The following is a 26,070-nucleotide window of genomic DNA, read 5'->3' as shown; positions in this document are numbered from 1 at the left end:
AGGTTCTCCACCCCTATGCTAGACATTAAACTAAGGGTTCAAATCTTAACTTTGCTACCAATTTTATTATAGGGATTAAAATCAATCTGTTTAACTTCTGTCTCTGTCTGGACAATAATGTTAAGAATATTTCTATGTAGGACTTTAACAGAAGGTAATAAATAAAAGGGAATGGAAATACATTTGGGCCTGACATAGTTACAGGAATGTTTTAAAAGATAATTTCTTCTTTCACTTTTACTCTCAACGCAAAAATGGCATAAGCAAAAACAATTGAATTCACATCCTTTGCAGTTTAGGGAGGAAAAGTCCCTGCATAGAATGTGAATTCTGACCCATGCATCATGAAGTGACTTGTCAGACAAGACTGTTACTCAACAGACACAAGAAAACAAGAATCTTATGAAAAATGATAGTGGGTACAAAATAATAAATGCATAAAACTTACCATGATGAGGAACAGGAAGATGGAATTGAAGACTTTAAACTAAAGAGGATTAACCTCAGTTTGTCTTATATTTATTTTTTTTTTATGTCAGAAATGAAATACTCACTAGCAGAGACATTCAAGGAGTTTACTGTTCTCTCCAGCTGGTTTTCTGCTGTGCAAGTTAATGTAACATTCTCTTCAGGGGAAATGATAATTTTACTATAATACCTGCCATTGATATAGGGGGACTCCTCCGTCTGTAAAGGAAAGAAGCAAAGTCAATTTTGAAAGGGAAATTAACTAAAGAGACTGGGATAAACAATACTTGATGCATTGAGATTGTGACAAGGTGCTGTTCCTGGGAAATAATGTCAATAGCAGGGAAAAAGTGTTAAATGCATTACTTGGGGTCCTATATACATTTTTATTTTAATTAAGCTCCTGATTTTTTAATTACACTTGCCTCCCTTCATTAGAGAGTCAGTCAACATTTTCACACTAGGAGACAAAGAGGATCTGGGGGAAACAAGCATGGGCCTGGGAGGAAGTAGACCTGAACTCTAGCCCTAACTTGGCTGCCAGCTACCTAAGTAAGCTTGAAGAATCGCCTGCTCTTTTTTGACCTCAAACCAAGAGAATGTTGTATATAGTAACAGCAACATTGTTTTAAGAACAACTTTGAGCAATTAAGTATTTTTGACTATTATAAATACCCAAATTAATGACAAAAGAATGAAATAAGAGGTTATCTGCATCCAGAGAAAGAAGTGATAAATAGAATTATATATAGAATGATTTTACACATATATGTATATATATACACACACACACACACACACACACACACACACACACACACACACATATTATATATACACATTTGCATCTAAGAGTCTAATCTCTATGGTGGGGGGAGGGAAGAAAAAAAGGAAAAGCAGGTTGTGCATGATAGATTTGCAGTTTCATATGCAATCATCTTTTTTTTATTCTACTATGTTATAGTAATGCTTATTTTATTTCATAAATTAAAAATAAACTAAATATAAAAGTAGGATTGTATCTCTGAGATCCTACCTTAAAAATTCTGTATTTCATAATAATGCTTTCCAATCTGTGGGGCATGAACTTCTCAGTTGCCAATGAGTTACTGATATGAGTTCCCAAATAATGTCTCACACATGTATGATTTACTTTTCAAATTTATGTAGCTGTATTTTATTAAAATTTTTTAAAACATAAATAGCTTTTTATCATTATGTATGTTCTCAATCATTGGATGTGAATGGTACAACTATTATCAAAGAGCATTTGGTGGTCTGGGAAAATTTTTGTTGTTAAAAAGTTGCCCACACATTCAAAGTTTGAGAATAATATATAGAGTTTCAATAAATTATTATTCCTAACAAGCAACCCTCTTAACAAATTATTAGTTTTCATTATGCAATTTAAATAGAACTCTGCTTCATTAGTTTGCTAAGTGTTCTTCCCTACAATTATTAGTGATAATGATTAGTAATCTTTAGTTATGATAAGTATGACATAATCTGTCCTCAGCAGTATTATTTGTATTGCAAAAATAATCTATTCTGAACAATTAGTTGTCGAAAGGAACAGATGTGTAAAGGATAAACTAAATTGGTTGGGATATGGTACCACTAGACTTTAATTCTCAGGTGGTCCAGTTAAATTTATTCTGTTCTGTAGTCAAAGAGAGAGCCTTCACCCCCATCAGTTTGTATATTTAGTCTTGCTTCTCAAATTCCTACTGAACACACTGTCTATACCGTATAAAAATCACTTTCCAGTGAAAAGATCACTGAGACTGAACTTAGAGGTCCTAGGTTCAAGGCTCATCTTTGGTGTTTACTACTTGAGGGAGCTTGGGCAAGTCACTTAAGTGCCCTGGGCCTCAGTTTTTCCTCACCTGTTATAAATGAGGGAATTGGAAGGGGTGATATCTGAGGTCCCTTCAGCTCTAGATCTATGCTTCTGAAGCAGTGTTGGAAAGGGGACAGAGGGCTGGCCTTAGAGTCAAAAAGACCTGAGTTTACTTCTTATCTCTGACACACACTGGTGATGTGATTCTAGGCAAATCATAATTCTTTAATGCCTTAGGCAGTTTTCTAAGACTGTAAGCTTCAGACCTACACTGGTGTAAAGAGATGCCTCACAAGGCATTCCATATATCAATGAAATCACGGATCTAGACTGAAAAAAAACCCAACACCCTTCTTGCTTGATAATTTCATATGAGTATGCAACTATAAACTCCTTATGTGAAGAAGCCCTTCTCATTACGTATGTAGCCCTCTTCTGACAATATCTAGAACAGTATTAGGCACATAGCAGTCGCTAAAATTAAAAAGCAATCACCCATCCATTGACCAATGGAAGAAGCACAAGCCGAGAAAGTAGAAGGATTCACAAAAGTCTATCACCACTTCAGGGAACATAACCAAAGAATAAAATAATGACAACTTCATTTTTGTCTCAGAAGCAGAACATCTTGGTTTTTACACATGGATAGCAAAATTTCCAATTTTCCACCATTCAATAGAACTTTCATACAACATTTTCTTTGGAGCCTTGATTTTATCCCTTGTTTTCCTCCCTGGAAATGGTGCCTTTACACTTTTCTAGGTTGATTCTCTTTTCTTATTTTGTGGATACTATTGCTATCTTAAGGTTTTTCTTTTTCAATGTCACATACATAAACTGGAATAGGAAAATGGATAGAGAAAACAAAAGTTGATCAATTTACCAAATAAAGCAAAAGGCAAAGGAAAGCAACACACATGATTAAAAAAATAGTTATTTTCAATAGTCACACTCATTGTTAGCAAGTCAGGTTTCAGGGAGTGTGTATTTCTTAGGTATTGACAGACAAGCAATATAGTGTAATGTACAAAATGATGAGCTTCAGAGTCAGGAAGATCTGTGTAAGAATCTCATATCAGAAAATTAGCTGTGTGACCATATGTAAATCACTTAACCTCTCAGGCTTTATATAGAAAAGAAGGGGGCTAGAATTGAGATTTCAGAGATCCCATCCAGCTCTAAATCTAAACCATAACTAGGATTTCTGCCCCCTCCTCTGCATTCTTCTATGCTTAACTATGGCTACAGAGTAGGGTAATCAGAATTACCTGTCCCTAAGAACATTTCTCCTACTAGCATGGAGTAGTTGGTAAGAGAGAGCTACTCCTGAGCACATATCCCACAAGCCGCAGGGAAGAAATACTGATTACACACTTCATCAGAGAAGCAGTCCATGTGTTCTACCCCTCTTTCTAATCTCTGACCATTCTGTTTGGGGACATTATACATCCCTGGCAGTGTACATCTGTATAACCACACACAATGCCAAATCACTAAAAAGGGAGAAAGACACAGAATTTGATGAGATATGTGATCATCACCACTCCCTTTTCCCCTGCCATGATATGTGCACTGACTATTCTAGGAAATGGTATTGCATAACCACCTGGGTACCAGGGAAGTTGGAACAATTTTAATAAGAAATTGATAGCCTTTTATCTTGTGTCTTATGACCAGTCCAAAGCAAAACAAGAGGTAACTGAGAAGTTCTAAATAACCATATGGAATACTAATATCCCCAAATAGATAGTCCTTAGCCAGTGCCAGAGAAAGAACAGTTCACATGGCATCTTTGTATATTTTAAAAAATAAAGGAACATATTAGGGAAACCATTAAATCTAGTCTCCAACAACTTGTTTTATGTTTTCTACCTGAAAATCTAACAGATTGACAATTTCATGGGTTTACAATTTTGAACCCCCAATGATAAGTCAGATTTTCACTCTTTTTGATATTAAAATTGACATGAGGTAATGACCAGAGTTCACATTATAAGAAAAAGACATTTGTAACTTGTATACTCAAAGACCTAGTTTTCTTTTAGGAGGCAATGGGGGAAAAAACCATGCAATCTAAATTCTACCTTAGCACACAACAGAACAAATTATTATTTACCTTCCTCTTCCCACTTTATGTCTGCAAGGGCCTCTACATATGGACCCAACTCTGGTATAACCACAGGAGGCCATATGTTCAAATGAAATAACTATCTAACTGTTTCCGGGGTGGGGAACCTGTAGCCTCGAGGCCACATGTAGCCTTCTAGGCCCTCGGTACGGCCTTTTGATTGAGTCCAACTTTTACAGAACAAATCCTTTAATTAAGGGGATTTGTTCTGTGAAATTTAGATTCAGTCAAAGGGCCGTGCTTGAGGACCTAGAGGGCCACATGTGGCCACAGGTTCCCCAACCCTGATTCTAGCACTATGTTAGGAAATAATTTTAAGATGGATATTCTTTAGTACAATACAAGGAAGCAAATTAATGTAAGCCACTTGAATATGTAAATTTATGAAGCACCAAAGTGTTCCTGTTAATATTTTAATCATCTAAGTTTTAGGAAATAAGGACCACTGAATATCTTATTTTACATTTTTTTTTTTTAGGCAATTGGGGTTAAATGACTTGCCCAGGGTCACACAGCTAGTAAGTGTCAAGTGTTTGGTCTAAGGCCAAATTTGAACTCAGGTCCTCTTGACTTCAGGGCCGGTGCTCTATCCACTATGCCACCTAGCTGCCCCTATGTTCTTTTCAAAAGACAAAATTAGAGACCAATAGATATTGTAAATTGGTTCTTTTCATGGCTCTGGGAAAAAAGGAATATAGGGGGGCATCATGTTATAGTGGATAGAGAGCTGGCCTCAAAACCAGGAAGACTGGATTTTAATTCCTACCTCTGAAAAAAAAAACTGACTCTGGGAAAGTTGTTTACATTTTTTTTCTCAGTTGTGTCCCAGACATATCTCTAAGACTACTAAGTGGCCAAATTGCATTGGAAGAAAGGTCACCAGGGAGCTCCTAGTACCAAGAAAATCACAAGTCAAGTACCTATTCCCCTTATCTCTAAGATAAAAATCAACTTTAAAAGTTTTGAGTCTCCTTTTCTTCCCTTTAGTGCTGTTCAGACGTTAATTAGAAAGTTCCCCCCTCACCTCCTAGAATATATATAAAGTATATGTTGATACCAAACCAGCCCCACATCTGGGCCACCAAAATAAAACTTCACCAAGATTAAGAAAAAACAAAGAGAAGAAAAATACTTGCTTGGTTTATGACGCTTCCACTGCCTGTAATTGTCCACTGGACAGCCGGCTTGGGAAAACCTTCCACATGGCAGGTAATGGTTTTAGACAATCCATTTGGATCAGTTTTCTTTGTCATTTTAATTTGAGGTTTTCCTAAAATATCAGCATAATTAAAATATTGTGGTGAACTGACTGTGATGAGTGAAACCAACTACAGAATAACCAAGGTTTTTGAAAGAAAAATTGGATGCATATAAACTATTCTCCTTTATTACCTTCCACGATTAGAGTCAGAGATTCTCTTTTCTTTAACCCTTCCACCTCTTGTAGATTAGTTTCACAGACATAGTTCCCAGCATCCTGATACTGTAGACTGGAAAATGATGGCCTAGACCGGAGCTTAGTGTTATCCTGATTAAATGAAAAAAGTTAATTATTTTGCATGGCTCAGTTATAACTGTAGGCATATTTACTCAAGAGTAATTAAGATCTCGACTAATATTTTTTGACAATCTAATGATCAATTACTCCATTTATCCTACTTGTGAAAGTATGAGGGTTTTTTTTTCCTGTCTTTAGATAAAGAAAACATTTTATTTTCATGTATTTTTTTAAATTTTCTCTTGTAGAACCAGTAGAAAGAATAATAATAATTATTATTATAATATTTAACATTTATTTACTAGAAGCTAACATTTATGTTAATGTTTGTGATGGGCCAGGGATTGTGTTAAGTAGAAACTTCAGTTATTATCTCATTTGATCCTCACAACAACCTTGGGAGAAAAGTGATATTATATCCCTCATTTTACAGATGGGGAAACTGAGGTAAAGAAAGGGTAAACTTGCCCAGGATCACACAGCAAGTGAGTTTCTGAGGCTGTAGAGCTTCCTAACTACAGGACCCATGCTCTATCCATTGCACCACCTAGCCTCTCACTGACATAGTTTGAAGTCTATGGCTGTATACTGAAGAATCGTACCATTTCCTCAAAGGGATGGCTTTTGTATGCTAAAAGGTATAAATCTACTTTCTTTATCTGATCTTCATTGCTAAGTGAGATATAAATGATTTTCAAGATATCCAAATAAGATTACTAACGTTATTATTATAAGCCCTGACTAATACAATGAGACATTGGAGAGAAACATTTGCGAAAGAGTAAAAGTTTCACCTAATGACCCAGAGGTGAAATGGATATATGTCACTAGAGTGGCAGCAATGGTATGTCGGAGAAACAATTGGACCTTGTTGTAAGGAAGACCTGGGTTCCAAGCCAGCCTTTTATCCCCATTGGTAGTGTGGCTGTGGACAAATCACTCAACCTCTTGATGCCCTTGGCAACTCTCAAAGGCAGTAGCTTGCAGCATATTTGCTGACCTGTATTGGTAGAGGTGGTGTCCTCACTGGGAATTTTCTATGTCAGTAAAAAGCAGAGGTCCAGACCTTACTACTATGAATTCTTAATCTCGGGCAATTGTACAAAAACTAGTAACTGCAAATGGCAGTAGTAATGATATCATCGCCACATTACTCAAGAGTGCTTTGTTCACCATAACTTTCCCCTTTGCTCCAACCACTGACTGGATGGCATTGACAGCATTTAAGAACAGATAATCAGCCTGCCATAAAGTATTCAACCAATGATCCTTTCAGATTACACAAGAGATGGTCAATTCTGAAATAGGTATAGTGACAGCAAGTGAAACTTTTAGTGAAAATGTACTGTCCTTCTGGGTAGCTAGCTGGACCCCATGGCTATTGGTCAAGCTGATTGACCTGTAGGGTTCTCTGCATAGTATCAGTTAAATATGTATCACCTTGGATGCACAGTATGTAGAAAAAATCTTAAAGTATCTCTGGGTTTAAATTATTTATAATTATATATATTTATAATATATATTATATACTATATATAATTATATATACATACACACATATGTATCTACATGAATGGAACATGCTAGTTGTTAATAACTTATGTATCTATATAACTCATGAGGATGGTCTCTGCACACCACTGCTTCAAAAGTATGTCCCAATTGCACTGTTTAGGAACTGCAGTCAAAGGATCATGACACTAGAGGAAATGTACAAGATTGACCTCTGACAGCACTGGTCAAAAAGAAATGGATGTTTTTCTATACTTTTCAGTGCTGGGGCCAGAGTCATTTATTTCCATTGTTGGCACAACTTCCCCAAACTCCAAAGGAGCAAATACCAGTTCCACTTTCCCATCTGTGGTACTAAAAAGATCCAATGATTGGACATGAGTGTCTTTTACTGAGTTTCAGACAATTACTTTGAAATATAGAGAGGAATTATTAATGGAGGCCAATCAAAATTTTATATATTTCATGTGTGTTCTTAGTACTTGTCCAACAAATTGACATTCATGGCAATAGTTTTTTTCCCCCCCAGGCTATTGGGGTTAAGTGACTTGCCAAGGTCACACAACTAGTAAGTGTCAAGTGTTTGGTCTGAGGCTGGATTTGAACTCAGGTCCTCCTGACTTCAGGGCCGGTGCTCTATCCACTGTGCCACTTAGCCGCCCCCATGGCAATAGTTTTTAATGCAGTATGTATTTCTAATTTTGTTTAGAAACTAACATTTCTAAAAAATTAAAGCATCACCTTCAATAGAGTCTGTCTATATAATATTCTTACCTATCATTGCATAAGATATGCAGTATTTTTCTGTACAACATAAAATGATTGTACTCTAAATAGTAATGAATTTATAAGGAAAGCTAGTAAAAATATTACTTACTTTCAACCAAACAACAGTTGCATTCCTACTTGAAGATATAGTACATGACACAGGAAGAGCATCTCCAATCTGCTTAGTAACTTCTCCACTTGGGTTAAGGGACAAATCCAAATCTGCGAAGCAAAAGAACTGTTTGAAATGCAAACCTCAGAAAATTAAAATATCTGAATATTGTTTTTGGAAGGGAGGAAGTGATGAAAGAATCAACCCTAGCAAGTGATTTAAAATGTAGACCACATTTATATGACAATGCATTGGACCGTCGTCTGAGTGTGGCCATCTAATAGGTAGTCTGGATTGCCAAATGGTCAATCCAATTAACAGGCCTGATGTAGAGGCTACCTTTAAATATCAGTTGGATTTAATTTCTTCACCAGGGAAAAAGCTTTGTTATTTCTGGAAGGAAACAGACAATATAAGGGGAAGTGTTCCTGGAAAAGAATGTAATTTGTAAAATATGAAAATGAAGCATCTTTACAGAACTTATGATAAACTAAAAAAACCAGGAAATATTCTAAAACTTTCTTCACTGAATACTACTAAATTCGTTAGACTCATAAAGCATGGTTTTTGCCCTTTTCATGTGGTTGAAAAGTTAGACAATAGTTACACTTATGCACACCAGCAGAAAATAACATTTTAAAGAATACAAGGTACAAATATCCCTACATATATACAGAAATCTACATCTATCAGACATGTGAAATGTTTCTTTAAAAAGCTTAGTGGTTTTGGGGGAATGGCCTAAAGAAAATATCCCTGCTTTTTCAGTTTATCATTGATTTTCTAAAAAAAAAATGTTAACACTGTAACATACACAAAAAAATCATTTGGTAGATTAGTTGGTAGAAGTGGATTTGAGTCTCAAATTCACGGCTAGGTAAAGTAAAATGTTTTATTTGGATGGTTGACTTATGGTATGAGAAGTTAGAGGGAATTAATCTAAAGGTTGGTGATGTACTTTAGCAATTATAAGGGTAATTAGTATGTGTGGGTTGGGGGGCAGGGTAGAAAAAAGTTTCATTCCCCTTCCCAATTATTTGGGGGAAGATAATACATTTATAGCCTGGGAGTACTTTCATATAGTCTGCTATTTAGTTATTCTGGTGTTACTGTTCTACCTATGGAAAACGGAACAGGTTTGTCTTCGGGGGAAAACAAGCAAACAAAAACTAAAACATGTTACCAGTATTTCTTTTAAGAGAATTAAAATGTTGATTTTCTCTGGCTTCTTTCCTGAAACCCAACTGCCACATTCTAGGCTTGCATTTCAAAACTAAAATGCTTAAAAAAAAAAAAAGCCCACACAAACACCTGAAATCCAATTAAACTGTCACATCCTTCTTATTCATATTCTTATCACTGATGATTATCAGGACACCTCCGTGACTTTATTATCAGCTTGTTCTTCCAGCTAGATACTCAGTTAGTAGACACTATAGCTCTCACTTCTTAGGATTTTGCAGTCTCTCTCAAAAGCAAGCATGCCTTAATATCCCCTAAAGCTATGGATTCTTGACATAAGACCCTTAGAAGTAATTTACACATTACATCTTTCAAAGGCATAGCTATCTACTGGCTTCATTTCACCAGTGTCACCAAAAAAGAGTGAGGATGCAGGGCAGTCCTGGATGAATGGTCCCATAAATGGCTACTTTTAAACATATAGAAAAGTATGGCAGCAAAGTCCTTATGTAGGGGTGTCACTGTTCTCCCAATAATTAGTCCAAGTCATAGATTTACTCAAGTCAATACAGGATGAATACTTGACAGAACAAGACAACTATTTGTGGAAAAACATTTCCTTAATAGTCTTATTCTTTTCTCTTGCTACTTAGAGTGTGTTGCCAAAGACACATTAAAATGTTGCCATCTCTAGGGCAGCTAGGTGGCTCAGTGGATAAAGCAGCAGCAGTGAAGTCAGGAGGACCTGAGTTCAAATTCAGCTTCAGACCAAACACTTGACACTTACTAGCTGTGTGACCCTGGGCAAGTCACTTAACCCCAATTGCCTAAAAAAAAAAAATTGCCATCTCTTCAAATTATCCCAACTTGTATTAATAATTAGGAATTGGTCTATCTATCTATTTATCTAGCTAGCTACTCTACCTCCCTTCTTGCATCTCTACCAGAGGCTTCAGCCTGAATCCTCTGAAGTAATCCCCAAAAATGGCATTTGAAAAGAAAGTTTAGAACCTCTTTCCCAGGAAAATTCTGGAAGGTTATTGAAGTCTCTCTTCTCTTTTGAAGCAGGGTAAAACCTCAGACTCAAGGGATTAGACTGCATCACCCAGAAAGAAAGATCTCACTGGCACTACAGGATATCAAAATCTCACTACAAGACTGGGTTTTCATCTCCAAGGAAGAATAATGCATGCACTGGGCAGTCTTTGAATTCTCAGTGCCTCCAGGGCAACACTGTACTGGATCCCTGTCTCCACAAAACCTCTTCTCAGACTGCACCTGTCTTGCCAGTATCCGCAGGATGGACTGCCCCAAATGGGAAAATCAGTCTTTAGGAAGGTCGAGTCAAGTGTTGGCTCTGGATGTGCTTCTGTGCATCTCTCCTTTTGCCTCCCTGAGCTCACATAGCTTTAGTCTACAGATGACAAGCTTGGGTTGAAAGAAAAGAGGACTTTGATCCTGAGGATGCTTCTGCTTTTAGATACTTACTGTCCACCCATCAATACAGTTTCATTGGCCAATGAAATGACTGTAATAGCCTTGAGCTCATTCCCAGAGCCAAATTCATTTTAACTGGTTTTGGTTATGGGTATCATGCCCTATAATTTTTGTTCTCTATTAAATAAAGTCTTAAATACAACTTCCACGGGCCAGCTGCTGCTTCTGTTAATTTCAATAACAATCAGGAAGTTCTTCACAACATATAATGATTCATTATTCTGTTAATATCCATAACAGGTACCAGTTTCTTCTGCTGCACATTGTGGGAACTGAGAATGATACTGGATTTTCAACACTATTGAAAGTTGCATTAATTAAATCCATATATGTCATAAACTTTGTAATACAAACACTGTGAACCAAAGGGCTGCTGATACTGATGAACTTAATTAAGTCTAATGAAACCAGGTTACAACTGGGGCAGTTGATAGAGTGCCAGGCCTGGAATCAGGAAGACCTGAGCTTAAATCTGGCCTCAGACACTTACTATCTGTGTGACCCTGGCCAAGGCACTTAACCCTGTTTGCCTTAATTTTCTCATCTGTAAAATGAGCTAGAAAAGGAAGTAGCAAACCACTCCAGTAGCTTTGCCAAGAAAAGCCTAAATGGGGTCATGAAAAGTCAGACATGACTGAAATGACTGAACAACAACACCAGTTACAACTTATTTGGAGAGAGAGTAGTATTAGGCTAGAAATTGCTTTCTGAAATTGTGCATGAAAAAAAATAAGGTAACTTACAGTGCACTGTGATAGTCGTGGAAGCAATCATGCTTTTTTCATCTGTTAGAGAACATTTGTAGTCTCCTGTCGCATTTCGTCTCACATCTGTCAATACATAAGTATTCGAGCTTCTTATACCTTCTGGCTGTCCCTTTGGATAGAGGTAAAACAGCCTAGGATTACAATGCATAGCAAAGATGAAGACAATAGTATTTCTTAATGACTACAATATAATTCCTTCAGTTTTGAATGGGAAGAGGTTTGCTTCAATGGAAAATATATGACTTGTGGTTGGAATTCAAATATAAATGTTTGACCTTTTATTTTAATGTTGCTAGATTTGTTTTGGAGGGGAAGAAATGAAAGCATTTTATTATTTAAATTATTTTAAAAATAAAACAAAATATATTTAAATACAATTAATTATTATTAAATTATTTTAGAGCCACATAGCCATACAGTTCTTGGAAAAATGATGTTTATTTGGGTCCCTGCCCTGTTGGTGCTCTAGGCAGAGTGAGATGCTTTCTTTCAAGAGCTCTTAGATGGGTGTGTTGGCATGGCTACATAATTCTCAACTGATGCTTCAGGAATAACTCAAAAAATGTCCAAAAGGATTGTCTCTGTTCTTCAGACGTAGAAACTGAGGCACAGAGAAGAGACAGGACTTTTTGAAGTTCATCCTATGAATGACTGGTAAAGCTAGGATCAGAATCCAGGGTAAGCTCTTCCTCTCATCATTCTTGTTTTCCATTCAGTCTTGTTGATGAGATGAATATAGCAACCTATTTAAGAAATCAAGCTCACCAATAGGTTCTTAAAAGCTAATGTGTAAAAAAAAAATAAAGTAAAAGCTATTGTGTCTTCTGGTCACTTTTCCACCACTAGATTTGTAACTTTGAAAGAGCTTTAAAAGTAGCTTCCTGGGACAATTAGGTGGTGCAGTGGATAGAGCACTGACTTTGGAGTCAGGAGGACCTGAGTTCAAATGTGGCCTCAGATACTTGACACTAGCTGTGTGAACCTAGGCAAGTCATTAACCCTCAATGCCTACCCCCTCCCCCCCCAGCCAAAGTAGCTTCCTGTGTAATTTGATTTTACTGGTAAAAAGGCAGGAAAAAAAAGTCTACCCTGTTTCATAGCTTCCTCATAGAGTAGGGAAAACCTTCCATGGGAACTCTGTATGAGCAACATTATGCTCCCTCTTTCATGTTATAAAATGCGAACATCAGACAAATGTTAAATGGGGGAGAATGCTAGTTCTAAAGCTAAGTGGCACGACTGAGGCACTTACTGGGAGGTAAAACAAAAACTCCTCTGGAGGGGGGTTGCCATTTCCCAAGCATTTTAGAGTGATGTTGTCTCCTTCCTTGATGGCATTTTTGGGTGGCAAGACTTGAATTGTCACCTTCTCTGTGGGATCTGCAAAAAGAAATGGACACAAGTTAATAGTTTTTGTCAAGTACCAAAGTACTGTGTGCATATAATGCAAATGACTAAATTATACACAATTTTCTCAAGAAGCAAGTAATGGTAATTGCTTAAATGTATCTTTTTATAGAAGGATTTAAGTTAATAGGTACTTTCCATACTGAGTACTAATCCTAGTTAGAACAAACTACAAAGGAACCCTGTTATATAAAAATCAATTTCTTCTTAGCAAAATGTTTTTAACTGTAGTAGGAATGACCATAATTATTTTATGTGTAAAAGACCAGTAGGAACAATCTCACTGTATGATTTCATTGTAAGAGAATTTAGCTGTATTCTATGAAACTTACTATTTGGAAAGACTGAACTGCAGCCTTCAAAATAGCTAGTTCTATTAGGCAACACTGCACTCATATTACATAATAGTACCCTACATTAAATACAAAGGAGCATGAGCTAAATAGCACAGACAAAGCTTTTTGGCATGCTGAAGAGTATACTTGCTTTCAAAAAGAGGAATCCCATGATCTGAAGGAGACCCTTAACACAATCAGCAGAACTGTAAATGTAATATAATTCTGTTCTGTTCAATGAAGCCAAGATACAACTTTCATTCCACTTTAGTAATGTTTCCAAAGACAATAGGCTAAAGGGTATTCTTTACTCTTAGCTGCTGTTCACAAGCAGAATTTTAGGGAAATTAAGGCCATATATAATGAGCCACATCTAACAAACACAAAATGTGAGAAAAAAATCTCAGTCTTAGAAGTATATGAATTTCCAAAATGAGTAACATCCTAATAATAGTCTACTTTTAAACTTTAAGATGTTTTAAAATCACTACTTGGCTAAAAGAATAGTCAACGTAGAAGTTGCCTAATGCAAAGGCTCATTTGATGGAATACTTTTTCGCCTTGAGAACTTTACAACTGTTGCATCATTAGTTATGTGCATGAAATTTCACCAATGATATACTTTGGCATACTTATAAAGACAAAAGTGATCTCCCCAAGAAGAGTTCATATGACTAATGCTACAAGTGGGACTTGAGAGGCTAAGCTAACAGGTTAGTTGCCCAGATACTACAAAGATATTTTTTTCCATATCATGCAAAGATGCAGACAAAATTAACAAAGGGAGGAGAGGAAAGCAATAGATCATTTGTTTCTCCATTTTTTCTGCATATTCCAGCACCAAGCTTGCAACATTTTTGCAAAGTTTTGCAATCCTGATTAGTCTGCATATTACCTAGAATATTCTGCTATGATGACTCTTCTCTTCAGAGTATATGTGCACACTGGATATATATATATGTGTGTGTGTGTGTGTGTGTGTGTGTGTGTGTGTGTGTGTGGTTTAAGGTTTGCAAAGTACTACATATGTGTGTGTGTGTGTGTGTGTGTGTGTGTGTGTGTGTATATGTATATATATATATATATATATATATATATATATATATATATATATATATATATATATATATATATATATATATATATATATATATATATATATATAGTACTTTGCAAATCTTAAACCACTATGCAACCAGCATTAGAAGGAAAGTAGAAAATTGGGAAATAATTTTTACAACCAGTCTCTCTGATAAGGGCCTTATTTCTAAAATATATAGTGAATTAAATCAAATTTATAAGAATACAAGTCATTCCCCAATTGATAAATGGTCAAAGGGTATGAACAGGCAGTTCTCAGATGAAGAAATTAAAGACATCTATAGTCATATGAAAAAATGCTTTAAATCACTATTGATTAGAGAAATGCAAATCATAACAGCTCTGAGGTACCATATCACACCTATCAGATTGGCCAACATGACAAGACAGTAAAATGATAAATGTTGGAGAAGATGAGGGAAAATTGGAACACTAATGCATTGTTGGTGGAGTTGTGAAATGATGCAACCATTTTGGAGAACAATTTGGAACTATGCCTAAAGGGCTATAAAAATGTGCATACTCTTGGACCCAGCAATAGCACTTCTAGGGCTGTATCCCAAAGAGACCATACAAATGGGAAAAGGACCCACATGTGCAAAAATATTTATAGCAGCTCTTTTTGTGGTGGCAAAGAATTGGAAACTGAGAGGATGCCCATCAATTGAGGAATGGCTGAACAAGTTGTAGTATATGAATGTAAGAAAATACTATTGTGCATAAGAAATGATGAACAGGCAGACTTCAGAAAAACCTGGAAAGACTTGTATGGTCTGATGCTGAGTGAAATGAGCAGAACCAGGAGAACATTGTACATAGTAACAGCCACGTTGTTTGATGACTAATATTAATAGACTTAATCCTTCTTAGCAATACAAGGATCTAAAGACATCTCCAAAGGCCTCATGATGGAAAATGCTATCCACATCTAAAGAAAGAACTACATTGAAGCATGCTATTTGCTATTTTTTTCTTCTGTTGTGTTTTGTTTCCTCTTTCTGGCGTTTTCTCCTATTGGTTCTAATTATTACTTACAACATCACTAATGTGAAAATATGTTTAATAGGAATGTATATATATATAGCCTACATCAGATTGTACACCATCTTGGGGAGGGAGGTGGGGGGGGAAATTTAAAACTCAAAATCTTATGGAAGTGATTGTTGATAATTCAAAATAAATTAATTTAAAAAATCTTAAACCACTACGTAAATCTTCTTTATCATGATCATCATCATCATCGCTTGAATCAATTGAAAGGAAAGAAGGAAAGAAGGAAAATGAAGGAAGGAAGAAGGGAAGGAAGGAGGGAAGGAAGGAAAGAGTCTCTGCCCTTGAAGAGCTTACATTCTAATGATGGAAGCCTTCAGCCAAAAGAAAACTGAAAAAATAGAGTGCTTGGGATGAAGTAGAAGGGAGGCATGGTTTTGAAATCTAGAGGATGTCAAGAATAGGGCTAGGAAGGGAATGAAGTTAAAATCTTTTCCCTGATTCACCAATGATAGCCTCCAGGCTGAAGATTGTGAAGTGCATAAAATTTGTTTTTGACACTATTTTCTTCCCCTCCACACCCATTCCACTACACTTTCTCCATCCACTGACTCCTGTTCCAGTGTTACACCATTGCTGCCTAAGACATGCTACCCTCTATATTCTGTCACTCCAATAGGAGCCCACCCTCCCAAGTGCACTTGGCATTTCAAATCATTTCCATTCCTTTATCAGCCCTTACCTCTCATGTTCTCTTGTTCACAGCCCTGCTCTTCACTAGGAAACTAATAAACCAACCTGGGATAATGGGGGCAATACATTACCCCACTCCAAGGTGACAAATTGGCAGTTTAACAGGCATTCTCAGGAGAGAACTCAATGTGACTAAACTGAAACTAATTGGCTTTCTCAAAATGACAACCCCTCCCTGGCTCTTCTGATCCCGTCATTGCCAACATTGTTCTCCTATTCATTAGGTCACTAAACCTCCCTGAGATTCAGCTTCCTCATCTGTTAACATAAGGGCAACAATACTAATAGTAACATATCCTAGAGATGTTGTGAGAATTAAATGACGAAGTGTGCATAAAGAGCTTTGAAAACCTTCAGACAATGTAGAGGAGCAGTGCAGGAGATTAGATTGACAGAAAGCTTTGGACTCAGGAAGGCATGAAGTCAAGCCCCGAAGCTAATACCTATTATCTATAGGACCTTGGGCAAATCACTTAACCCCTCAGTGTCTAACAGCAATCTCTAAAGCTACAGAGAAGGTAAATCTGCATTGGTAAAGTAAGTTCTTCACTAAAAAAATACTTATACTGATAAAAATCACAGATCTAGTAAAAAAAAAGTGTTAAATACTTCTGAAAGTATTAGCATTATCATTATATTTGACTCATGAAATCACAGAATCTCAAAGAAGGAGAGGGTGTCAGGAACGATCTATTCTAACCTATACCCATTCAGATATTTCTACAACTTTCTTGACAATTAATTCACTACCCAGGCTCTAGAAGGACCAGAAGTTAAGAATATCTGGAAGGATTCTGTCAACTGATGTTCTTGGTCCTTTCCAAGGTTAAAGGTCACTAGTAATGGGATACTCATCATCCAACGAGAGAGATAATTCCATTTTGGATAGCTTTTACTGTGTAGGAATTCTATTGATCTTCTATTGATCTGTCTCTCTGCCACTTCCATCCATCCCTTCTGGGATCAAGCAAAACAATTGTAATCTCTCCATATAAGAATGCTTTAAATGCTCTGATAGCAAGCATGAGTGTCCAAGTCTTCTCCAGGCTTTAGTTCCTTCGATGAATAGTTGCATGATATTTTTTGCTGTATTGTTGTATGATGTATATTTGTTGTATGACATAGTCACTGCACCATGCTGCTAGCTTTTCTTCTGGACCTCCTCTCCAGCTTTTCAATACTTAAATGCAGTACCTAGACCTGAAATTTTCTGCTTACCTCCCCTACCCAGTCAGGCATCAAGTCCTGTAATTTTTTTCCATAATGACATTAGGATTACAGATTTAGAGCTGGAAGGGACTTAGACATCATCTAACATAACTCCAAATGGGGTCATGAAGAGTCAGATACAAATGAAATGACTGAACAACCACAAAATGAAAAAAAAATGAGTAACTTACAGTAAATATCAAAGAATGCTTGATCAGAATGAATTGTTCTTTGGCCAGATGGACCATAATATATCACAGAACATGTGAATGGTATCTTTATATCATTTTTTGTTGTCTTGTACACTAGAGAGGAAGTCACAGTGGAGAGTTGAGTTGCTGGATCCACTTGTCTTTGTAAAGTTGTGATCACACCTAAAAGAAAGAAGGAATATTACTCATAGGATCTTTTACCTGGATCCACAGTACTTAAACTCACAAAACCTTTGAAAGGTGTCTTAGTCCTACTATAGGTACTGTACAGGCAGGGAGACTGACATGTAGCAAGGCAGATGCCTTTTTGCTGTTACAGAGTAAAACAATGGTGGAAGCAGAAATAGAATCCTACAGTCCTGTCTCCCACACACTTTAATTAACTATGAGAACATGTCATAGACAGAAGTAATTTTCCTTACTCCTTTCTCTTCTGCAGCAGCACTAAATCAGCATTTGGGGGAAAAATTAATGGATACTTAAGATGACTAGGCCCATTGTTGTAGATCAAAATTTAGCGAAATATTTAGAAGCAAAATATTTAGAAGTTTGTACTGCATATCCAATACAAACTCAGACTCACCTTCTGATGGTTCCAAAGTCCTTCCATTCCTGTACCATGTAATGTTGACATCTGGATAACTGTCTTTTGAAACACAATCACCCAACTGCAAAACAGAAGGTGATGTTAACACCTAAGTCTAACTGTTTTATTTAAGCAAAATTTAGTGGCCCGATGTGACTGTTATAAAAATGGAGATGGAGGTGACCTGTCCATCCTCATGTTATTTACTAAAGTCCTTTCATCCAAGCACAATTATTCTACCTGCCCGTTAAACAGTAAAGCTACTTAGTGACTTTACTGCATTTATGTTGAAAATCATTTTAGAACAAACATGATATTCACCATACAGTATGACATGGCATTATTCAGTAAAACCCAAGACTTTTTTCTTTTAACAAAGAAATGTGTAGTTATACCAGTGAGAAGAAAAGGAGTAGACTGTAATCAGCGAGTTTGGAGCCAAAATGATCCACCCATATACAAAATGGCTATTTTGGCTCTCGTTGATGTATTTTCTAGCAGCACACTAGAGGCATTTTGCAAGAGAGATGAATTACCCTTCTCTCCTCTCCTGCACAAAGTCTTAAGCTACTGGTCCCCTGGCTATTCTGAATGAACCAAATTTGGATCCTTATGTAGCTATTATCAGTCCCTTCAGACTAGATGAAATTAAGGCAGTTAGTTAAGCAAGAAATGTGTGCTTTACCTTTTTCAGCTGTTCTGTTTCCAAGAACTGTGCTTTATTTACAATTTCAGGTTTTGATGGTTGCTCTGAAATTAAAGGAAAAAAAAATAAAATCTATGTGGAAAAGACAGGACCTCTGTTTTGCCTTATATCAAATAATGCATTTCCCCAAAGCTAGAAAACAAGTGACCAATCAAAGAACAGAATCAGCACAAAGATTGCAATTTGGCAAATTGGTCTAGCTACATATGAGAAAAAATCCACCACACACCAAACCTTTGCATTATTTATTTTAAATGTTATTTTAAGTACCTGGAACTCTTCTGAATATGATCTCTCTAATTAGAAAGCATTATTTTTCTCACAGCTTCCTAGGCATTTTACCAACCCGCTGATGGTTCTAACAGTGAAGACTGCAGTCAAAGGACTAAATGGCGCCCTGGTGGTTTGAAAGAGCCAGTGTACCTCCAAATGGCTGTTGTCCCTCTTCCTATCATAAGCATCAGGCTCATTATAACGTGATGAATTAGCACTATCACTGTAGTAGTACAAATGAAAAAACTGAAGTGTGAAGTTATTGGGAACGTCTCCTGCACCACATCCAGAACTGGCAAAGCACTGAATTAAAACACTCACACCTGGTCTATCCTTGAGCTATTACGATGCATTAGAAGGGCCACAGGACAAAGAAGCAAGAGTTCAAAGTTCAGAGTTCAAAACTGCTCTGCCACCAAATATCACATCCCTTAACTTCTCTGAGTCTTAGTTCTCATCTGTATATAGTGAGGGGGTTGGGATAAATAGATAGGGTATTTATTAAGTGTTTACTATGTGCCAAGCACTGTGCTAAATGCTAGGGGTACAAATAAGATGGGTCTTGCCTTCAAGGAGCCTGAAGGGTGCAGAGCCTGTGCCCTGGTGTTCTGCAGACATCTGCTTTGGCCTTAATACAGGGTATGCACAAACCAAGGCTTCTTGGTGGTCCCTTTGTCTTCCCTCCCACCCCATTAATTAGGGGGAAGGGCTATGTCAAAGAAGTGGCCAGTGCGCAAGTAGACTTTCACTTGATAGTTTTTTAAAGTGAAAGACAATTTCCACTCTCTTCTGTACATGATGCTTGGGACTCCATCTGCTCTCACTTGGACTTTCTTCAAGGGAGGACGAGATTTCCCATTCCTTATCCCCATCCCCAAAGCTATGACAGCTATTCCCATATAGCAGGGAGAGTATGTATTGTCTAGACAAGGCTGATAAAGGAACTCAAATTTGTGTTTCTTTCCCAGGGCAATAGTGATTGAACCAAGATACTGGTGGCAATCTCTTGAGTTCTAGAGGTTAGGAGCCTCCTGGATCCTCTTGCCCGTTACCCCGGAGGATGCCTGGACTATTGAAATAGCCTGCTGGTTAGTCTTCTTGGGGCACTCTAGTTCCCATTCTACTCCATCCTCCATTCAGTTGTTAAAGTGATCTTTCTAAAGTATAGGTCTGACCACATCACCCTGCCTAGTCAATTAAGTGCACTGGCTCCCTATCACTTCCAAGGTCAAATACAAATTCTTCTGTTTGGTGTTCAAAGCCCTTCATAACCTGCCCCTTTCACCTCCCTTCCCTTTCTAGCATTTTCATTGGACTGTTCTCCCTCCTGGCTTCCATCAAGTCCAAGCTAAAATCTCACCTACTCAGGAAGATTTTCTGGATCCTCCTTAATTCAAGTGCTTTTCCTCTGTTGACTATTTACAATTTCTCCTGTATCTATCTTGTTTGTACATAGCTGTTTACATGTCCCCCCAATTAGACTATGAGCTCCTTGAGAGCAAGGCCTGTCTTTCACTTTTCTTTGGATCCCTAGTGCTTAGTACAGTACCTGGCATACAGTAGGTACTTAATATATGTTTATTGATTGTCTGACAGACTGAAAAAGAAAACCAAAAACTTCTGAGAGAAGATGATCACCACCAGAAAGATGAGTCCAAGACATATGCTAGTTTGCCAGAAGTTGTGGTTTTTAAGTGAGTTGCTTGAACAGAGTGCAGGACCAAAGTGTGTGTTTGTGAGTTCCCAATCCTCCCCTCCCACTACAATATCTTTTGATTTTACATAGCTTTCATCTCCAAATACATTGCTCTAGTACCTCCCAGTGAACTATTTCTTGTAAGAAATAACAAAAAAAAAAAGAGAAAGAAAAATATATCAACCATGTTTGACAGTGTATGCAATGATCCATACTCATGGCTCTCCACATTTGCAAAGAAGGGAAGGAGATGGATTTTCTCATCTCTTTGGTGAGGTCAGTATTGGTCATCATTATTATATATCTACTATTCATTTCTGTGAATATTAGTATGAAATTATTCTGTATTTATTTTAACATGAGTCGCTAAGTTATATTCCAAGGGTCTTCTTGTCTGCTATTTGAAATCCCCTTAATTCTGTTCATCCAACAGAATTAAACTGGCTTTAGGATAACCATTGACATTTCACCAAAGTGGAACTTGGCTATTTTGGCCAAGAAGTAGGAAGGAAGCAAAAACAGTTCTTGCACACTCACAACACAATAGTTACAAGGTTCATGCTCCAAGACTGCTGCAGTGCACTAATAGCAAAATCCCTGAGGCTCTCTCTCACTAGGAAACTATCCATTTGATTATAGAGTTTCTACGACCATCCTGGATAAAAGCAGCAAAAATGTAAGGTGGGTAGTGTTATTTTAAGCGGGGCATGTGGTCACAGGAGGAATTAGAGGAGAGGAGACACAAACACATGAAAAACACACCATTCCAGGACCACTTAGGGTATGAGAAATGTCTTACACCCATCTTATTAGCCCCCAAGGCCATTTCTGTAATACAGAATCAGAATTGCAGAATCTTAGAACTGGAGGAGACTTCCAAATAAAGAGTCAGTCAACAAGCATTTAGTAAAGATTTATATTTTCCAGCACTGTGCTGAGTGCTGGGGGTAACCAACTCACCCCCCCCCCCAGAAAAAAAGGTAAAAATACAGTCCCTGTCTTCAGCTCTCATTATAATTGGGGATAAGGTGAGGAGAGAAAGTGCAAATAAGGACATACAAACACATTAATCTAAGAGGGAAGGCACTTGTAGTGCAGTTGATGAACCAGGAAGAGGTTCCAGCAGAAGGAGAGATTCGAGATGAATCTTGAGCAAACCACAAAAATGAGGAGGTAAAATTGAGGAGGGAGAGCATTCCAGGCACAAGGGCCAGCCGGCCCTGAGGCACAGAGATAGGAGAGGAAGTGTTGTGTTTGAGGAACAGGAACTAGGCCTGTGAAGCTGGAAAGTTCAGAAGGGGCCTGATTATGAAAAGCTTGATAGCTCAAAAGAAGAATTTCTACCTGAGGCAATAGGGATTCACTGGGGAATCCCCATTATAGCATGCCTACAGAGTGGTCACTGGGTTTTTTTTTTCAAAGATTGAAGATGAATCAGCCTATTTCACTTCTACACAGCTCTAAAGGCTCTGATTCTCTGCAACTTCCCTGCACTGGGCACTGTTCCTAATTCTGCCCTCTGAGACCCCCAAGAACAAAGCTAGTCCCTCTTCTTCATGGCAATACTTCCAATACTTGAAGCAAGATATCATGCCCCATCAGGGTATTCCCTTTTAGGACTAGAGATCCCAATTTCCTCCAGTATATCTCCATATAGCAAGATCTTGAGGACCTTTATTATCTTAACTGTTCTTTCCTAAAATATGACACTTGGAAATGAATGTAACACTCCAGATGTAGTCTGACAAGGATAGGACCTATTTGGGGACACTATGCCTCTCTAAACACAGCCTATAATCAATCACCTGAATTTTTTGGATAACATATCTTACTACAGACTCATTTTGAGCAAGAGGTCCACTAGAACCCTCTGGTCTTTTTCAAATGAATTGCTGTCTAGTCATATCTCCTTGCTTAGATAGCACGGTTTAATAACTGGTGTTCATAATGATGACAGATTTATCAGGAAAAGGTTACATTGTGCTCCCTGGACTCTTTTCTTAAAAGGAATGAAAGTGCATAATACATTTTGAGAAAGATTTTTGTCTCAGATGGCTAATGTGAACAATGATGTGGTGCTTAAAGGGATAAGTTTAGCTATCTAGAAAAGGTAGACATTCGAAAGACCTATTCCCTCAGGTATCTGGATAGCCAAACTTATTAGATGTAAGTCTATTAAGTGGAAAAAGAACTGTAATAGGAGTCAGGAGAACTAAGATTAAATTGTGGCTCTTTATACTCATATAATTTTGAGCAAGACATTCTCTACTCTTGTTCTCTTTCTTTATCTATAAAACAAGAGGCCCAGAATAGGTTACCTTTAAGGTCCATTTGAACTCTTAATTTGATTTTCTATGAGGACTCTCAGGTGAGGCAATTCCCTCTACCAAAATAAGTTGGCACTTTCTCTGCCACTTAGAGTCTTGGAGAGTTGCCTAGGATATTGACAGGTTGAGTTATTTAACAAGCATCACACAAAGTTAGTATAGCAACACTTGAACTCAGGTCTTTGTGGCCTTGACGTTAGCTTCTATCCAGTATGCCACATTGCCTCTGAAAATGCAAATAAACATAGGGGAAAAGGAGCTAACTTGTTTTGGTCCCACCTTTGGCATTTAGTGTGACTAAATGTGTGGATAATTATGAAAAATTAAAAGATAATATATAATTAAAAAAGATAATGGGTAGGCTCTTTGAAGGGTACTGTTTTCCTTGGCACCAAATTCAGTGAAAAATTAAGTGCAGAAACACATGGGCACACATTTACTTTCTTTTACATAAAATGTACATTCACTCTGTTCTCAAAACAGTGATTTATGGTTTTATTGTACATATGATCAGATATAACCAGTTAACATGCTATAATGTATGGATAAGTTTAGTATATTTTAATATGTAGGTGATAGCAGTGTATGCTAGTTTTAAAAATATCCTTCCCGTCTGAATGAAATTAAATTGCAGGCAAATTTAATAGTAGTCCTATCTCTTTCCCACCCCCAAAATGAGCAGTTTGGGATGTCAGATTTGCACTTAGGGGCCTCTTTATTTGTAAGGGAGATTCACATTATTAAGGAAATGATATTTGTTTCTTTGAGCTATATACCCCTTTTTAATTTTGTTTCAAAATCTCTGCATTGCTTAAAATTATTTTTTCTGTAATTTTCTTTCATATCTATGGCTATTAGCTGAAGGGCTATAAAGAAAGACATATGCCATATTAGCAGAATTGCATATCAATTCAGAAGTGTTTAAGAAACAATATTTAAATTATATTTTAATGTTTTAAGAATTCACATGTATGTACAATTTATAGAGAAAAATGGTGCCATAAAGTTATCATTTAATTAACTGATACTAATTATAGTCAAATTTTGCCTCTGGATACTTATAAACAAGTGTGTCTAAAGCCATTCTGGAACTAATTCCATATCAATAGGCAGAATCTAGTTTTAGTTCATTTTTCTTTTTTTTTTTTGCTTCCTTGCTGACATTCTTTTCTTTATTGGAGGAGCTTAGAGCCTCATTGCCACACATTGCAAAGTAAAATTAAAGTACAGCAAAACTTCCTGAATTTTTGGAATGTTCATTTTTAACCTATCATACTTTAAAAGAAAGGAGGGAAAAGAAACAGAAAGGAAGAGCTGGCAGTCTTGCTTTACTCCCTAGCAAAGATTTAATATCCATAGGCTATACTGAGGGTTTATTATACTATGACTCAAATGATTTTTTGCCAAATACACTACAGAACATTTGTGGGCATCCTATGCCGCGTACTCATAAATAATTAAAGCTAAGATACACTTGATGTTCATCACCTATTAATATATTTTCAAAGGTCAGTGGAACTCCGGACCCAGAATCACTAAGGCTTGAGCTCAAATGCAGACTCAGACATTTACTAGTTATGTGTGATCCTGGGCAAGTTATCACTTAACCTCTGCAAATCTCAGGTTCCTCATCTATGAAAAAGGGGGATAACAATGACACCTCCCTTCTGGGCTGCTGTGAGGGTAAAATAAGATAGTCTTTGTAAGGCAGTTGACAAACCTTAAAGCACTATATCAATGCCAGTGGTTATTATTATCATCAGAATAATCTCTTTTCCCTGCCTTTTTATTATCCACAAAGTTCAGACCAGTTTGGGCCATAAGCCTAAAGACAGAGCCATAAGACTGAAGTTGAGAAGGGGGAGTACTTGGATGGAAATTGATCCACTTACCCACTTAGAGATGAACTTGTCAAGGACTGATTAGGTCATTTACATTGTTGTTGTTCAGCCATACATGACCCTATTTGGGGTTTTCTCAACAAAGATACTGGATTGGTTTGCCATTTCCTTCTCCAGCTCATTTTACAGATGAGGAAAGTGAGACAAACATGGCTAAATGACTTGCCCAGGGTCACACAGTTGGTTAGTGTCTGAGGCAGGATTTGAACTCATGAAGATGAGTCTTCCTGACTCCAGGACCATCACTGTATCCACTTTGCCACCTAGATGTCCTAGGTCATTTATATGTCATCCTATTTGATGGAGAACTGAACATTCTATTAGAAACTATTTCAAACCTCTCGCTTTTTAGATTCAGAATCTGAGCCGCTAGGTTGAATATTTTTCCTAGAATTAGAGTAATAAAATCTAATAGCTAACATTTATATGGAACTTTAAATTTTGGGACACATTTTACACATATTCTTTCCTTTGAAAAATAAGTAAATAGCAGATCTGGGATTTAAACACAACTCTTCTAATTCCAAATTGAGTCCTCTTTTCACTATCCCAAATTGCCTCCCTATTTAGGGATACGAAATTGGTTATTGATTATAATGTATGATTTCTCCTTTCTCCTTGACTGTCCCATGGTGCCAAAACTTTCATTATATGATAAAATCCTAGCATTAGATTTTTTTTCTTTATTTCAACATCAATGAACTACTTTAGAAAATTTTGTTGTATAGAAGAAATCAAGTGTTGACCATTTGGCCTTTTCATCTTGCTGATCAGTCATACCACAATACTTGATAGGGATGTT

The 26,070-nt window shown here is 37.0% G+C and overlaps 1 protein-coding gene and 1 long non-coding RNA gene across 6 annotated transcripts in view; one reads left to right on the top strand and one right to left on the bottom strand.

Moving 5' to 3' along the window:
- ALCAM (activated leukocyte cell adhesion molecule) overlaps positions 1-26,070 on the bottom strand; it is a 245,039-nt gene that overhangs the window by 14,730 nt on the left and 204,239 nt on the right. For all 5 annotated transcript variants that reach the window (XM_078146673.1, XM_078146674.1, XM_078146675.1 and 2 more), the window contains exons 4-12: positions 19,051-19,115; positions 18,363-18,447; positions 17,759-17,941; positions 13,025-13,152; positions 11,749-11,881; positions 8,324-8,436; positions 5,829-5,964; positions 5,573-5,706; positions 555-687 (exon numbers count right to left, since the gene is read on the bottom strand). In XM_078146673.1, the coding sequence (XP_078002799.1) occupies positions 555-687; positions 5,573-5,706; positions 5,829-5,964; positions 8,324-8,436; positions 11,749-11,881; positions 13,025-13,152; positions 17,759-17,941; positions 18,363-18,447; positions 19,051-19,115 (1,110 nt within the window). The remainder of the gene's footprint in view (positions 1-554; positions 688-5,572; positions 5,707-5,828; positions 5,965-8,323; positions 8,437-11,748; positions 11,882-13,024; positions 13,153-17,758; positions 17,942-18,362; positions 18,448-19,050; positions 19,116-26,070) is intronic.
- Positions 6,177-11,151, top strand: LOC144454498 (uncharacterized). The gene is made up of 2 exons (XR_013482931.1): positions 6,177-6,572; positions 10,574-11,151. It is a non-coding gene; the product is annotated as an uncharacterized LOC144454498 (long non-coding RNA).

Source organism: Phascolarctos cinereus, unplaced genomic scaffold (genome assembly GCF_003287225.1).
Source record: "Phascolarctos cinereus isolate Bilbo 61053 unplaced genomic scaffold, phaCin_HiC Scaffold_726;HRSCAF=1367, whole genome shotgun sequence".
Classification (NCBI taxonomy): Eukaryota; Metazoa; Chordata; class Mammalia; order Diprotodontia; family Phascolarctidae; genus Phascolarctos; species Phascolarctos cinereus.
This window is presented reverse-complemented; position numbering and strand designations above follow the sequence as displayed.